The sequence below is a fragment of the Panicum virgatum genome, chromosome 8N (genome assembly GCF_016808335.1).
Source record: "Panicum virgatum strain AP13 chromosome 8N, P.virgatum_v5, whole genome shotgun sequence".
In the NCBI taxonomy this organism is placed as follows: Eukaryota; Viridiplantae; Streptophyta; class Magnoliopsida; order Poales; family Poaceae; genus Panicum; species Panicum virgatum.
Genome location: NC_053152.1, coordinates 9,714,906 through 9,731,076, shown reverse-complemented (window position 1 = coordinate 9,731,076; position 16,171 = coordinate 9,714,906). Strand labels below are relative to the sequence as shown.

Genomic DNA, 16,171 nt, shown 5'->3' with positions numbered 1-16,171 from the left:
CAATTATTGTAGGGGTGGAAGGAGTTTCAAGGATATTAGCAGTCTGGTTGTGTCATACTCTTCGATATTCTTTTATTAGATTTCCCAAGAAATGGCATCTCCAGTCATGAGAGTACTCCTCGTTGTAGGATATCCAGAAGGAAGGAGAAGTTCCTTTTCAACATGCAAGAAGAGGACTTGCGATGTTGTGACTGTTGTGTGCCTCCTTGGTCTTCGGTACTTTCTTCTTCTGGATGTAAAATATTTATTCCCATCTAGGAATAACAAGCTTTGAAGCTTTGTATCGGTTAATGGTCGATTCATTCCATATAGTCTACCCTAGTTTGTATCGGTAGATTCATTCCTCTTTTTTTTTGGAATATAGTCCCAGAAAGATGGTTTAAATAGATTTTAATTAGTCGATAGCCCCTGAGCCTTTCTTCCCTTTTTTTCAAATTTGGAAGTAGGGTTCGTAGGCATCGTGGCATATTCAATTTTTATAATGGCGTACTTCGCCCTTGCCCTTTCATGGTAAGGTTCCTGAAATTGTGACCTAATCCGCACTGAAATAGGTAACGGGTTGTTCCGGATTCCATGTAATTATGGGATTGCCACTTGCGGAGTTTATAAATCCGATCTTATAACTCTTCGCCTTCTACCCTGGCCATCATCGCTATCTTCTTCCACTGCCCTCTTGCCTTCCTAATCCAAGCCAAAAACCCATGAGGGTGTTTCGCATCGGCAGCCCCCGAGCGTTAGGTGAGCTTGAGAGAATCGAGATGGAGAAACCCGCGGACTCCGGGCGAGGGAAAAAATGAAGCGCAAGGGGGAGTATGCGGAAGATGCGTCATGGCCGCGGAGTAAGTGCTCTTTCGAAGATTTGGAAGTCATGGAGCAAAGATTCTTTTTGCAATCTGAGGGGGAATGTCCCTGGCGGAGTGCCCAGGGGGAAGATTTTAATGCCCCTAAGGATTCTGAGGTCGTTTTATTCACCTCTTTTCTTGAGTATGGCCTTTTGATGCCTGTGAGTAGATTTCTGGAGGGGCTTCTTTATTTCTATAAGATTCAACTCTAGTCGGTCCTGCATGTATCCATTTTCGTGCAATTTTGTGAGACTTTTCTGGGTATTGAGCCTCACTTTGAGTTCTTCCATAGCCTATACAAGCTCATACAACTCCCATTTGCCGAGAGGATGGATAGAGTAGGGTGTGCGCACTTGGAACTGCTCCAGAAAGTAGTCGGAAAGTATTTGGAGTGCCCCAGATTTCGATGAATCCCCATTGGCCGAACGACTGGTTTTATATTGGAAATCCTTCGCCTGGTCTGCCCAAGTTTAGTGCTGATACTCTTGAGTGGTTGTGAGGCTAGTATGTGGGATCTGATGCTGGCTACTCGTTGCAAGTTTCAAAAATGCTGGAGCGTGCTGTCTGTATCCGCAAGATAGGAGTGACTGCTGCTTCTGTAGTTCTGAACTTTACTCAAGACCAGAACCAGCCACTGCAGAGGTGTAGACGTTTTGGTTTTCAATACCAGGGCACTACAAGATGCTCAAAGAGGCAAGGAGACAGAGCGGGTCTAGCTGGAATGAAAAAAGAAATATGGTTGAAGGACCACCATCTATGTGGAATAACCTCATGGTGGTAAGTTGGTTTCTTCAAGAAATTCTATCGATAACCTCTTAGTGATAACCTCATATTTTATGTGGTTTTCTTTGAATGTGCAGTCATTCCCTAAAATAAAGAAATTTCACAATAACATGGCAAGCTTTCTTTTGTGTGATGCCTTGGGGGAGCTTTATGATGGTAGGTTCTACTGTCATAATATATTTCTTGTGATATGATTACGGTAATTATAAAAAGACTATTTCTTTAGTTATTACTTCCTTGTTATCATGCAGGTCATCTGGCGGATGGGACTTACAATTGCACTTCTTTGGAGACATCACAAGATGAACAACCACTTCAACAAATTGTTGATGTAGAAGAAAAAGAAGAAGAAGAGTTACTAGATGAAGATGATGATGATGCTCAAAGGGATGATGATGCTCAAAGAAGGACCACTAAAGGCTTGGATCAAAGGAATGATGGAGAAGATTTGGATGATATCCGTGAGGTAGCACCTGCTCAAAAAAGTGGACTGTGAAGAACTGCTACTGCATCAAAACACACACAAAGAAATCAAGAAAAGAGGCCTAAGAGGGGTTCAAGGATAGAAGAAATGATGAAGAGATTCCTGGAAAAGAGAGAAGAAGAAACTGCACTGATAGTAAAGCAAGCAAAAGAAGAAGCTGCATGTTAAGCCAAGTAAGCATAAGAAGAAGCTGCATGTTGCGCTAAGGAAGTAGAAGAAGAAGATGCACATCTGGCTAGAGAAAATGAGGCTGCTAAAAGTAATGATTTCTCTATCAAAAGGTGCATCTCAGTTCTGAACACACTAGAAGTGATCAAGGAAGAAATGGCAAAAGCATATGCGATCTTCATCAAGAGCAAAGACAATAGAGAGGCTTTCATTTGTGGCTATGAAGCAGATGTGTAATCATCTTTGATTTGGCTAAAAAATGAGATGGTCTAGCAGGTAAAACATTTCTGCTCCCGTGGAACCACTTCCTTCAAGTCACTTTATTTTTGATATCTACTTTACCTATTTATTTGTTAAGGCTCATGGTTTCACTATCACACCAATGCTGATGCAACAGTAGTGGTGGTACCTCACTGTTGCATTGAACAACATAGGAGAGGATCTCACATCACATGGGGCTGCTGCATATGCATTGATCTTTGTTTCTATGCTTTAGTGTGCCTTATATCAGCATTATAACCTAGAAATCCTTTAACTTTGCAGTGACTACAAAACCAGCGAAGCAACACAAACTACTGCTTGAAGCTTCAGATATGCAGTTCTTGTAATATAGTCTTGTTCTACGCATGTTGCTACCAGAGTTTGTCATGTAGAACTTGAAGTTTTAGTTGTCAAGTTTGTTTTAGTTTGCCGCATGTTATTGAATGTTGGTGCCCTATTTCTCTGAAAACTAGATGTTTATGCACCCATTGTTACTATGATGGTTCTTTGCATGTTGCACGTGTACGATGGTTTTATTTGATTATCAATATGAGATTATTAGTATGTATTATGTAATTATCAATCTGAGATTACCATTATGTGAATCAGTGCTGATCCTATCCAGCCGAACAAGCTTTTGAGGCACATTAGAACTTTTCAGAGCTGGGAATTTTTCTGGGCCGGGATTGAGTGAGAAGCCCAGGATCCACTTGATCCTGGCCCGGTTGCAAAACAGGCCTGGATTGGAGCCGAGCCTGCCGAACGAGGCCTTATGGATAATCGATGTTTTAATTGAAGTATCTCAAAGAGACGGGCTTCAAACAAACACCCATTATTTTATAGGTAGACTTGTCCAGACCACACGTGGCTTCAAAGAGAAAAGCCTGCTGGGCCAAACCATGCAAGAGACGGGCGCGGTCCATGATGACCACACCGGCCCAGTCGGGCAGCGTAGGTGAACGGGGACTGGGCCGGCGATCCGCAGTGGCCAGTGGCGCCATTTTTTCTTTTTTATATTTTTAAAAAATAAAAATTTCAAAAATACATGTCCGTTTTGAAATATTTTAAAAATATCCCCCGGACGCCCCCCTTAGGGCGACAGACCCTAAGTGTAATTTTTTTTCTTCAAATTCGCAACGAGGTCCCTGGCCAAAAAAAAAGGGCCTGTCGCCCACCCAACGGGCGACAAGGGCCTGTCGCCCATTGGGGGGTGACAGGGTCCCCTCCCCCTATATAAGCCTTGGCCGCCATATGCCGCCATCCTCTTTGTCATTTGAGACTAAAAATTTAGGGAAAAAGAGAGGGGTGAGGAGAAGAAAAGCGGCGAAGCTCTGCCGAATTGCGTACTTATGATCTACCGGTAACTTCCGTATGAATCCATTGATATTGTATAAAAATTTAATTTAATTAGCGGATTAGCTAAATTAGATTTGGTGCTTTAGAACACTCATTTAGTATTACAATTTCAGTACTATTATAGATTTGTTTTTAAATTAATTATTAATTAGAATAGAATTATGAAAGTACCTTATTGATATTGCAGCATAAGGCAATGACTGCCTCCAATTGTGGAGGATTTTCATGGACCGAAGAAAAATCTAGTATAATACTTGATATCATGATCCATCTTGTTATCAGTAAGAAGTTGGATCCGTTAGTGGATGGTACGATAGAGATGGTGTTGTCCAAAGTATTAGAGTTTAAAGATTTCACATTATTTCGAGGTATTACGACGCAAGATGTAAATGGACACCTGCTAGAACGTCGGAAGATATACATGAGAGTATGTGAACTAGCGAATCATCCTAATATCATTGGATTCTTACAAAGTTCTTGTAAGATATGGATGCGGCAAGAGGTGTATGAGATGCACATTAAGGTAACTCTCATTCAGTTGTAATCACGTCCGTCATTTCGAATCCATATTTATGAAACAGTAACATTGTTTTTTAATTATATGCTAGGATTACCCCGAGGACACGGAGTTGATTAACAAAATGATACCAAATTTCCGTAAATTGGTATGTATCTTCGGTGGTGGACTTATGCCGCAAACTAGACGAAGGAGGCGGATAAGATCTTCGGGTGATAGTACTTGGCCTGTGCAAGAACAGATGCCCGGAGGTTCGTCAAGTCATGTTGCACCACCTACAACACAAACTTGTGTTAACTGGGATGACGACATGGATGACTTCATGCCCCCCAAACCATGGCCTCCAACACATGATGTTCCTCCCCCTGTACATGAACCTAGAATCAGAAAAGAGACAAAGGGAAAGACAAGAGGTTCGTCAAGTCATGTTGCATCACCTGCAGCACAAACTTGTGTTAACTGGGATGACGACATGTATGACTTCATGTCCCCCAAACCATGGCCTCCAACACATGATGTTCCTCCCCCTGTACATGAACGTAGATCCAGAAAAGAGAGAGGGAAAGTCAAGAGATTCGTCGAGCCATACTACACCAACTGCAGCACCACCATCTGTCAACTGGGATGACGACCTAGATGATTTTATGCCATGATCTATAACATATGATGTTCATCGGTTTAAGATGTATTCGCATTTAGTATTTTTAATGTTGTATTATGCTTGTATGTATGTCTCGTACCTAACTTGCATTCACTGGACATGTACATAATGTCGAGTTTGAATCGTACTTAGTCGTAATGGAGCATCGAAGTATAAACATGTCACTAGAATACTAAAAAGCACACATTTAATTAATATAACGATAAGAAATAAGAACTAAGAAATGCAGTACATAATGTGAACCATCAAATTTTACATCATAATACAACGATAATGAAACACACATCACACATGTAGTGGCATGGAAGAACTCGTTGCAAACGCTGGTAAACAGATTCCGGACTAACCTAACATGCCTTAGGTAAATTTAAAAAAAAACAGAACAAACACAACGATGCAGCATGTCACTACCACTAGGGTAGTCCTAGTAGCCGTACCCCCACGTAGCAAACTGCGTTGAGCCTTCTCCGCAGTATCCACCCATTGCAGGTGGTGCAGGCGGTGGTGCCGGAGGCGCAGGACCCTTCTTCTTGTGACAAGGGCAGTTGCAGTAAGGAGTAGTGCATGGTTCATCCTGTGAACCGGCAGCATTGCTGGTATCATCAACTTCGTCGTCTTTGTTACCCTCGCTCACTTCCTCATAATGGTTCACCTTGCATTCTAGATCAAAGATCTTTATCTGGAGGTACTCGATGAACTCCTAAACAGAATCAATTGGTGCAGGATCGACCCACCTAGTAAAACCACAATTTTCTGGAGCATCGGAAGACTGCAAAATCAAAAATCTTTTTTTCTAGATTCGTCTCGCAATTTAGTCCTAGAGTTCTGCAGTTAGTTTTTAATCAGATTTTATTTAATATTAATAAATATTAAGATTCTCTTAAATGTGACATAGCTTAAAATTTAACCTCTGGAACCAAACAACTGCAGATCTTGGGTCACTCTGTGAATATAGTGGTGAGTATATATATTGCCATTTATTATCACTTACTCAGTTATTTGTTTATTGACTTATCTTTTTTAAAAAAAAGAAAAGAGAGAGTAACCGTACGTCTCACTCATTTGTGTGGTGCAAAGACGCTCAGTCGCTTACACGTGCGTGCGTCGACGGTGAATTGCAGAGGAAAGTACTTCACAACGGGACAAGCAACCCAGCAAAGATCATGGCAGATATAATTAAGGGGCCGTTTAGTTCCAAAAAAGATTTGGCCAAAATTTTTTACCTCTCCTTTTGGAAATATGCATGAACATTAAATTTATTTAAACAACAAAATTAATTGCACAGTTTGAATGTACACGTCGAGACGAATCTTTTGAGCCTAATAGTGCATGATTAGCCATAAGTACTACAGTAGCTCACATGTGCTAATGATACAGTCAAAGACCTTAAAAGATTCGTCTCGCGGTTTCCAGGTGAGTTCTAAAATTAGTTTTTTAATTAGTGTCCGAAAAACTCTCCCGACATCTAATCAAACAGTCGATTTGACATCAAAAAGTTTCATTTTGGGAACTAAACGGCCCATAAATAGAACCTCCGGCGTTGATATGTATTTGAAGGTCAACTCACTGCACCTCAGTCTTTCTATTCAAAGGTCGGAAGAAGAACCTAGCCTAAATAAAGCGCTACCGAGTAAGTTTTTGGTCAACACACACTCTAGTTCTTCTTTTCTGGTATGTACATACACGCTTCCAAAACGATTGTTCTAATAATCAGTTGGTAACGAGGTGAAGGTACATTTTTACTTCATTATTTCGGTAGATTTTCCATGGAAAAAATAAAACAAAACTCGAACATCTGCGTAGCGAAATGGGACCATAGATAATCTAAGAGGCAGCCTCTAAAAAGGTGGGCTCTAATCTTATACAATTTTGAGCCACTAGTCCACTACTAAAAAAAGCATTAATCGTGACATTTAAAAAATCCTCAAAGACGGGCAGAAAAAATAACCGCATCAGTTAGACGGTCATTTGTTATTAACCGAAGCGGTTACAACAAACGCCTCGCAAAATATATTAACCGAGGCCAGCACTGTTATAATGTCTGCCAAAGTTAAAATATATTAACTGAGACGGTCATACTAACGTAAACGCCTCGGTTAATATATTTTATGAGACGGTCATCCTAACGTAAATCTCGGTAAAACAGATCCAGTTGCGGGCGGTAGTGGCGGTCGAGGAGCCTGGATCTGGTGGCGTGGCAAGTTGGATCCCATGGCGGGCGGCGGTGGAGGATGAGGAGAACGGCGGATGGCCCGTGATGAGCTCGGTGAGCTTTTCCTTTTCTTTATTTTTTTTATTTAATTAACTAAGGCGGGCAGCAAAACTGCTTCGGAAAATAGGTTGCAAAAAATGATTCGATTAATCATTTTTGTCCGTCTCGGTTAAAATTTTTATAGTAGTGAGCTAAAAATATTAAGAGCTAAGTTAGATTGTGAAATGAGCATTAGCTTATTACCAGCCCTAACTACCCTACATCATGTCTATCTATCGATCAACGAGCATGCATGCATGTCATCATCTGCCACTGAACAAATAGGCACATTCGTGTTGAGACTGGTACTACGTACTAGTTTCGCTAACCGCCCATGGAATGATAATTGAATCATCCCTAATTAATCCTCACGTACGACACGGCGTTGATGCAGCAACTAGAAAGGTGGAAAATATGACTTATGCAAGTCAACTCACCCCGGCCCGTTCGTTCACCATTGTCAGAGAAGACAAAACTACTAGGCCAGCAGGGTTCTATTTCTACGATTGCGTAAAATCCAGCTAGCTTAACACGTGCGTGCGTGCGCGGCTGCACGTGCGTGCGTGCGCGGCTGCCGCGTAGTCGGCCTCCATTTTCCACTTTCAACTCGCCGGCCGGCGACGACCCCTAATTCCGGCGGACGGATGTACGCTTGCGCTGTCACTTTGCCGCCGGCTACGCCACTTCACCAGCAAGCCATCCATCGATCGGAGAGCCCCTCCGATCCATGGAAGGTCACACGCCTCCTCCTCGGCCTCCCGGCCGCTCGTATAAGACTCTCCCTCCTCCCTCGGACGTCTCCAAGATCGACCGATCCATCTCAGACGACCACATACACAGCATCCAGAACAAGCCGATCGCAAGCCAAGTAACCGGCCATCTAGCTCTCTGCCTCTAGCTGTGTCTCGCTCGTCGATCGCCGGCGATAATCAATGGCGGCCCGCGGCGGCGCCGTGTCGTCGCCGTGCTGGTGGTGGCGCTGGCGCTGTCGTCGTCGTGGGACACGGCCTCGGCCCAGGTGGCGCCGCCCGACCGCAGCAAGTACACCACCGTCGTCGCCAAAGGGTACCACAAGCGCGACTACGAGATCACCTGCACCACCGACTACGGCGCCGCCTGCTACGTCAAGTGCCCCGCCCGCTGCCCCAACAAGTGCCTCGCCTACTGCCTCACCTTCTGCAGTCAGTACCCCTACCTTATTATTTGCATCTTTATCTTTATATATTTGTATGTTTATATACTCCCTCTGTATTGGTGAAGTCGTTTTGGACAAGATTTGGATCAAACATTGAGAATATAAATCATCAATAACTTTTAAGTTGTTGAGTTTACAAATATAAAAATTATATGAATAGATTTGTCTTGAAAAATACTTTCATAAAAGTTTACGTATATCACTTTTCTATAAATATTTTAAAAAAAAATAAATGTCAAAATTGTGTTTTGGCGACCGCATCGCTGTCCTAAACGACTTCCTTTACCAATATGGAGGGAGTATATGTATCGGCTACATATAATGTACCCCCACTTTGAAAAAATTTGCCCGAATAAATGTGTGTACGCTGGTTTCGAACTAGTGACCAGTGGCCTCGCACATGGTCTGCTCTACCATCCCACCCACACAACACATGTGTGTACATAGGAGACGCTATTCTTTTGAAGTAACCGAGACGGACCATTTAGTACTGGGTGGTGTTATGGTCCGGTACTAAATGGCTGGGGGGCCCTGGGAGCTATTTAATACCGGATCTAAACACCAACTGGTACTAAATTGTGACATTTAGTACCAGATGGTGTTATGACCCGGTACTAAATGGCTCTGGAGGACACTGTGCTATAGGACCGGTACTAAATTGGTATTAGTACTGGATTTAAAGCAATCGGTACTAATCTAAGAAGGACGAATGACTCTTTTTCTAGTAGTGTGTGTATATATATATATATATATATATATATATATATATATATATATATATATATATATATATATATATATATATATATATATACTGACTGTTCTCGATCTGTTTGCCAGTGTGCGACCTGATTCCGGGCACCTCGTGCGGCAACCCGAGCTTCACGGGCGCCGACGGCAACACCTTCTATTTCCACGGCAAGAAGGACGAGAGCTTCTGCCTCGTCTCCGACGAGCAGCTCCACATCAACACGCGCTTCATGGGCAACCACAACGCCGAGTCCGGCCGCGACTTCACCTGGGTGCAGGCGCTGGGCGTCACCTTCGGCGGCCACAAGCTCTACGTCGGCGCGCGCCGGGCCGCCGAGTGGGACGAGGACGAGGACCACGTCGTCGTCGCGCTCGACGGCGAGCCCGTCGACGTCGAGCCCGCCAAGAACGCGCGCTGGGTCTCCAAGGCAGTGCGCGGGCTCTCCGTCACCCGCACCGACGCCGTTAACGCCGTCACCGTCGAGCTCGCCGGCGTCTTCAGCATCTCCGCCAACGCCGTGCCCATCACCGACGAGGACTCCCGCGTCCACAGCTACGGCAAGACCGAGAGGGACTCGCTCGTGCACCTCGACGTCGGGTACCAGTTCCACGGCCTCACCGCCGGCGTCGACGGCGTGCTCGGCCAGACCTACCGCCCCAACTACGTCAACAAGCTCGACATCGCCGCCAAGATGCCCGTCATGGGCGGCGCCGACAAGTACCGCTCGTCGGGACTCTTCGCCACCGACTGCGCCGTCTCCCGGTTCAACCGCAGCGCCGCCGCCGACGGCTACACCTCCTTCGCCTCGTAAATGGCTCGTACGGCACCCATGAATCCTGATCCGAGCCATGAAATAAGTCAATGTCCCCCAACGTACGTCTTGTGTGTACGCTGATGATGATTATTCATCTAAACGTTACAAAATGTCCCGCGTATGGTATTATTGATTTGTTATGCGATGAATACCAACTTATTATAATTAATGTGCGAATGCAGCAACTATTTGATTTGTAATCTGGCTGACGAATAAATTTGTTCTGTACTGTGTTACTTTTTTGGCACATACATTGATAATGTACATTTCATTCTTTTATGAATTGAAGTATGCTACTCGGATCCTTCCGTTTCAAATTACAGATCGTTTTATTTTTTTTCTAGATACACAACAAAAACTAGACATAGTGTATATATAGGTCATAGCAAAACCTATATGTACTTAGAAAATCAAAATAATTTAGAATTTAGAATGAAAGGAGTAAAAATTAAACAAAGTCCATTTTTATGATGGAGCACATAGAAAACATCTCAAAATTATCATTCTTCATCGGTTGGTGGTTTTAATTTTTTTAAGCAAAATCGGTTGTTTCTAGATTAACTCGTGTTACAGACTTACAGTAGTATTTGGAACTCTTGTACAGCCCTAGCAGGCTATTTTGATTTCTGCTTGTAGTCGAATCTGTGCCGCTGACATGACCCAAGTTGTGCGGTGCACCTTAGGCTATTATTCTTTTTGGGTTGAGTGGTTTTGCTTTTATATGGGCATGATTCATGTAGTAGCTAGCGAACTGGTTCTGCATAATGGGCCAGATCCACCCTCGTCTCTCTACACAAATCGTTCTTTTTTTTTGGCAAGATTTGCTTCTTCTTCTTTTTTTTTTGAGCAAGGCAAGATTTGCTTCTTACTGGGCAAGACCTGTGTTTCATGACTTGTAGCTAGCGAACTGGCTCTGCATAATGGCAAATAGTTTTAGAATGAACTTTTTATTAGATGGAATATTTTATGTACATTAAATTTTTTATAATTGAACATTTTGATAAATTTTGACACAACGTTTTGTTCAAAAGAGTCATGTACACTATAAATAGATTGTATTAAAGATTTAGAAGGTTTATTTAACACAACAGCTTGCCCTAGCTAGCTGGATGAAGCCAATAAGCCGTCATTACTCGACTGAAAACACTGACATAATAAACATCAAATCAACTGTAGAAGATTAATAATTACTCTGCTGGACCTCTTCAAGGTACGTCGATGCTAGTAATCAAAGGTTCCAACCTCTTGCCTCTGCACCAAAATAAGTGCATTTCTGGCCAATGACTATGCATATTGGATTTACTTTTTCTTTGAGGAAACATATGGTACGTACTTGCCCATGTGCATAGGTATAGCGAGGTGCGATTATTTTGAGACGGACATAACTACATAATGTTGTCTTTGTATTGTTGTTGGTGATGGGGACTTTATATTGTTGCTTGGTGGTGAGAACGACTTTATATTATTGCTCGCTATCAAGTTAGAATTTACTAGTACTCTCTTGCTCTACTGTATTTTAATTGATGATGTTTTTTTATTTGATAAATGTAGAACAACTCAAATTTGTGGTGAACAATGCGCAAAACAAAAACGTGATAGCCAACAAATCGTTGTTGGAGATATTACCACGTTGTCCACCAAAACAAAACACAAATTGGATGCATTAGCAGTTGCCCTCGACCGGCACGTACTTGAGCTGGTCATCCCATCTTCTTAGAACTTTCGTCTCCCACTTTTTGAAAAGGACATTTTTCAGACGTACTACTATACCACGTTAGCAGCCAAATTCAAGCATTGCTCCACGATCCATCACATAGCAACAAAAGACAAGAAATTTCAAAGCAGCACCTGTTTTCACCAAATATTTATCAACAGCAGGCACACGGAATTCAAATAAAACAAAGTACGAAACGGAGACTGACCATACACCAAGCAGACTTTCGCCAGATGCTTCTCTATCTAGAAGTAAAAATTTTGAAATCATCAATGGAAATATTCACTGCAATAGATTTTATAAGTCTCCTAGAAATATATTTGTGCGTTGACTTTTCCCAAAAGGACATTGACTGGCTACAGGAGCAAGGTGGTGGGCCACCCATGGCAATCTCCTTATTTTTTTAAAAAATTACCATGGTACAACTCAGATACTCACAATGCACGCAAACTCACACCCCTATGAATATAGGTACGCAAACCTAACTTCTATGAGTATCTTCAAAGATTGAGCCAGCAAATCTTTAATATTGAACAAGTTACCATATACGTCTTGTTATTGAAGAGAATGTTACCTACCATTTAACGCACAATACCACTAAATTCTAAAAATTTCGCTTCCACGTAGAGTTAAATGTAGAATATAAAATGCAACTGAGGCTCTTGCAAGCTACATGCCCTTTGGCACGGCAATCTTCCCCCGGCTCTTCTTATAAGCGGGGCCGGGCTGCTACCCACCTCCAGGTTCCGCACCCCACGCCGCCCGCCCAACCACACGAATCCGAACCGGGAGCTCAACTGCCCGAGATGGCGGCGGCGCCGTCCCCCTCCGTCCCCGCCTGCGGCGACCTCCCCGCCGCCGTCTCCGCCTTCGCCGACGCCTTCGTCGACTTCGCCGTGTCCGGCATCTTCTTCCCGACCTCCTCCTCCTCCGCCGCCGCCGCAGCCGCCAAATCATCACCTCCTCCTGCCCCGACGGCCCCGACCACCTTCCTCCCGTCCCCGTCCCGCCTCGTCGCCATCGGGGACCTCCACGGCGACCTCCCCAAGTCCCTCTCCGCGCTCCGCCTCGCCGGCCTCGTGCCCGCGTCCACCGGCCCCGACTCCCCCTCCGCCGCGACCTCCTGGGCCGCGGGGCCCACCCTCGCCGTCCAGCTCGGCGACATCCTCGACCGCGGCGGCGACGAGATCCGCCTCCTCTACCTCCTCCGCCGCCTCGCCCTCTCCGCCGAGGCCCGCGGCGGCGCGCTCCTCCCCATCCTCGGGAACCACGAGGTCATGAACGTCTCCGGCGACTTCCGCTTCGCCACGCCGCAGGGCCTCCAGGAGTTCTCCGCCTGGGCAGGGTGGTACCGCGCGGGGCTCGCCATCAAGCGCCGCTGCGGCGAGCACCTCGACCGGCAGCCCAGGAACCCCTTCCTCGGCGTGCCCAAGTCCTTCCCCGGTGTCAAGCCGGAGTTCTGGGACGGGATGCGCTCGCGCCTCGCCGCGCTCCGGCCAGACGGGCCCATTGCGCGCCGCTTCCTGGCCGACCTCCCCACCGTGCTTGTGGTGGGCGACTCGGTGTTCGTCCACGGGGGGCTCCTCGAGGCCAACGTCGAGTATGGCCTGGAGCGCATCAATGCCGAGGTCAGCGAGTGGATCCGCGGTGAGGGCGGCGAAAATGCAAGGGCGCCTGAGTATGTGCGCGGCCGGGACGCTGTGGTCTGGCTCAGGAGGTTCTCTGATGGCTTCGATTGCGACTGCCAGAAGCTGGAGGGGGTGCTTGGGATGATCCCGGGGGCGAAGAGGATGGTGATGGGGCACACAATTCAGACAGTGGGGATCAATGCCGTGTGTGGCGCACAGGCGGTGAGGGTTGATGTGGGGCTGTCAAAGGGGTGTGGGAATGGGCTGCCGGAAGTGCTTGAGATCAATGGGGGTGGCTCAGAAGTTAGGGTGATCACGACACCTCCCTCGGAGGCCTGGATGTACCGGAAGCAAGATGCGGAGAAGGCTGCTGCGACGGTGAAGGAGAAGAGAGGGGAGGTGAAGGACGGGCTTGCATTGCTGGTAAGAGAGAGCCATGGGTTGAAAGAGGTAGAGGCTCAGGCTTAATTTGGGGGTAACTCGAGGGTAGGGATTGTTTTGGTAACTCAAAATTGGGATTGCCATGGTGAATTTGGGTGGGGTACATGAGACTAGGTGTGGGAGGGATTGGTTGTAGGAATTGCTAGTGGATTCGATAACGGTATCCATGAAGGAAAGGAAAATCTGCCATGATTTTTGTTAATTGTCAAGATATGATAGTCGATTACCGATTATAACAATAGTTATTGGCCACCTTTCGCAGCTAGAATATTCTCTTTCAGTTGTGTGTTTCCCCAATGTTTCATTGCTCCTGATAGCTATTGGTCAATTTTTGCTGCTAGAATATTTCTCCTTCAGTTGTGTGTTTCCCCAGTCTTTCTTTGCTGTTGGTGCTGACAATCATGAACAATTTTGCTTGTGTTTGGTATAAAGAATTTAAGACCTGACAAATTTTGCTTGTGTTTGGTATAAAGAATTAAGACTGGTGCTACCAGGACTGTCTCTGGGGCACCTGTGGTAGATTGGCTACTGTTTGGGATGTGGCCAAACCCTGCAGAAAATACCAAGAACTTTATTGAGTAGTCAAGGTCCCGGTGTAGCCTGTACTTTGTGGATCCTTCCTATTCAATTCAATGATCTGAAATCTTGAGCTGAAACCATCATTTGATGCTCACGGATTTGGCATCAATGTTCAGATCGGTTTCCATCTGTACAAACGCCATAGTCAATGATTGACGATGGTACAAACAAAATAGCCAATAGTGCTGTCAATAAACTGGGGGGTGCAAAAGTGAATACCAGCTGAAATGAAGGTGACACAACGTAAGTTAGGCAATTATGAGAAACATCAAGGGAACAGTCCTTCCCATGCAGTGACCATGTCAACACTTCCTGACAAATTTATGGAGCAGCTGGCTTGGAGGGAATTTATCACCAGATAATATTAAGGGAGCGTTGAACTGGAGGTAATTGTCATTATCTCCACATTCTCCATACCTATTGTTCAGCATCATACTACAAATGCTGATTGATATGTGTATGGGTTGAATCATGCACATTTCTGTTGTTTTACTGGAATAACACTGCATAACGTAGTCAGGCATGATCATATTTGAAATTCTGATAATCCAGCTCAGAATATGTTTCCTGAAATTTGATTACTGTTCCACTGCATGTGCAACATGTGCTAGGTTGATAGGATCTGTGCATATCCCAATAACTAGTGAGAAGTTTCTTGGTGGCCTAGTCAGTAGCCACAAGGATGTGTCTGTTGTGCTGAAAAGGAAATCGACAAATGGATCGTGCCTTGTTCTTGAAAAGAGTAGTAGACAAGGAAAGGTATCTCGATTGTGATTTGCATTTGCATCCTGTAACCTCTTTTTCCACCAATTTTCTCCTCACTTGCCTGTTGAATCGGTCTCAGTGTTCCTACCCCCTCTTGTCTTATCTCTAACATGTCTGGTGTCGGTGTTTTCCATATTTCGTCCAGGGATTTTCTCATGTGCTCAAATCATTGTGATGAAGACGTCTTCAGACTTCTCAAGGCAGTTTGTAGTGATTTGGAGTTTTGGACACCTAAATTTATCCACTGGTTCGTTGTCGTCTACTACTGACGCGATGTGCAATCTTTCTTTGTTTTTGCAGCAGGTCAGTGGAAATGTGATCGACATTGAGTTTTATTACCTTCTGTTGTTGGTGCATAGTCCAATTGTAAGGAACCTTAATGTGTGGTGACTCTTAACTAAATGCTCCTAAACGGAAGAGGACAGTCACTGAAGGTTACTTCACCATCAGTGCTCAGTTTTCTTGGCGTGACAGAAGGATTGAAGCATTGTTGCTTCGCCCTTGTTTGGTATACTCCACTAATCTGAGCATGCAGTATGGTGTAGATTGCTGCTCAGTAGAATTTTGAAAATGAAATACTTAGATTGAAGCACCTCGAAAAAAAAATACATGGTTTTCTTTTTTCCAATTAAACTCAACCATTTGTCACCTCTTTTCTTCTTTGTACCAAAAAAAAACTAGGCGCCAGTTATATTGCACAATAACCTTGTTCTTTTGTTGCAGACCGTTTTGCCCTTGTGGGGCATAGAAGGGTAATTAGCATATTATTTTGTTGTAGGAGCGTGTAGCATTTGAATATTACATATTCTCACAAATCGAAGGCAGATACTATTTCCATATTGAAAAACGCATCATTTAGTTTGTTTTTTTTAGGCTCACGCATCAGTTAGTTGCATCACAGCATCAGCCTCAGCTTCCGAAGCAGGAGCCAGGCAATCTTTTTCAGTGTCTGGGCCTGAAA

The 16,171-nt window shown here is 44.6% G+C and overlaps 3 protein-coding genes across 3 annotated transcripts; all 3 read left to right on the top strand.

Moving 5' to 3' along the window:
* The first annotated feature begins 1,523 nt into the window (after window positions 1-1,523).
* LOC120684761 lies at window positions 1,524-2,514 on the top strand. The gene is made up of 4 exons (XM_039966643.1): window positions 1,524-1,619; window positions 1,703-1,781; window positions 1,877-2,091; window positions 2,317-2,514. Exons 1-4 carry the CDS (start codon window positions 1,524-1,526, stop codon window positions 2,512-2,514), a joined length of 588 nt encoding a protein of 195 aa, XP_039822577.1.
* A 4,815-nt stretch (window positions 2,515-7,329) lies between these two features.
* Window positions 7,330-10,327, top strand: LOC120684760. Its single transcript, XM_039966642.1, has 3 exons — window positions 7,330-7,338; window positions 8,222-8,504; window positions 9,359-10,327. The coding sequence occupies exons 1-3, from the start codon at window positions 7,330-7,332 to the stop codon at window positions 10,078-10,080; spliced, it is 1,014 nt and encodes a 337-aa protein (XP_039822576.1). The 3' UTR covers window positions 10,081-10,327.
* A 2,167-nt stretch (window positions 10,328-12,494) lies between these two features.
* On the top strand, window positions 12,495-14,209 carry LOC120686387 (shewanella-like protein phosphatase 2). The gene has a single exon (XM_039968586.1). The coding sequence runs from the start codon at window positions 12,604-12,606 to the stop codon at window positions 13,891-13,893; it is 1,290 nt and encodes a 429-aa protein (XP_039824520.1). The 5' UTR covers window positions 12,495-12,603; the 3' UTR covers window positions 13,894-14,209.
* The last annotated feature ends 1,962 nt before the right edge of the window (window positions 14,210-16,171 follow it).

What these genes read in the sequence shown, in the direction of transcription:
- LOC120684761 (XM_039966643.1), top strand. Translation starts at nt 1,524, where the DNA reads ATGCTCAAAGAGGCAAGGAGACAGAGCGGGTCTAGCTGGAATGAAAAA. An exon ending in TGTGGAATAACCTCATGGTG is followed by an intron (nt 1,620 to 1,702) that starts GTAAGTTGGTTT and finishes TTGAATGTGCAG; the next exon opens with TCATTCCCTAAAATAAAGAA. An exon ending in CTTGGGGGAGCTTTATGATG is followed by an intron (nt 1,782 to 1,876) that starts GTAGGTTCTACT and finishes GTTATCATGCAG; the next exon opens with GTCATCTGGCGGATGGGACT.
- LOC120684760 (XM_039966642.1), top strand. An exon ending in CTACTGCCTCACCTTCTGCA is followed by an intron (nt 8,505 to 9,358) that starts GTCAGTACCCCT and finishes TCTGTTTGCCAG; the next exon opens with TGTGCGACCTGATTCCGGGC.
- LOC120686387 (XM_039968586.1), top strand. Translation starts at nt 12,604, where the DNA reads ATGGCGGCGGCGCCGTCCCCCTCCGTCCCCGCCTGCGGCGACCTCCCC.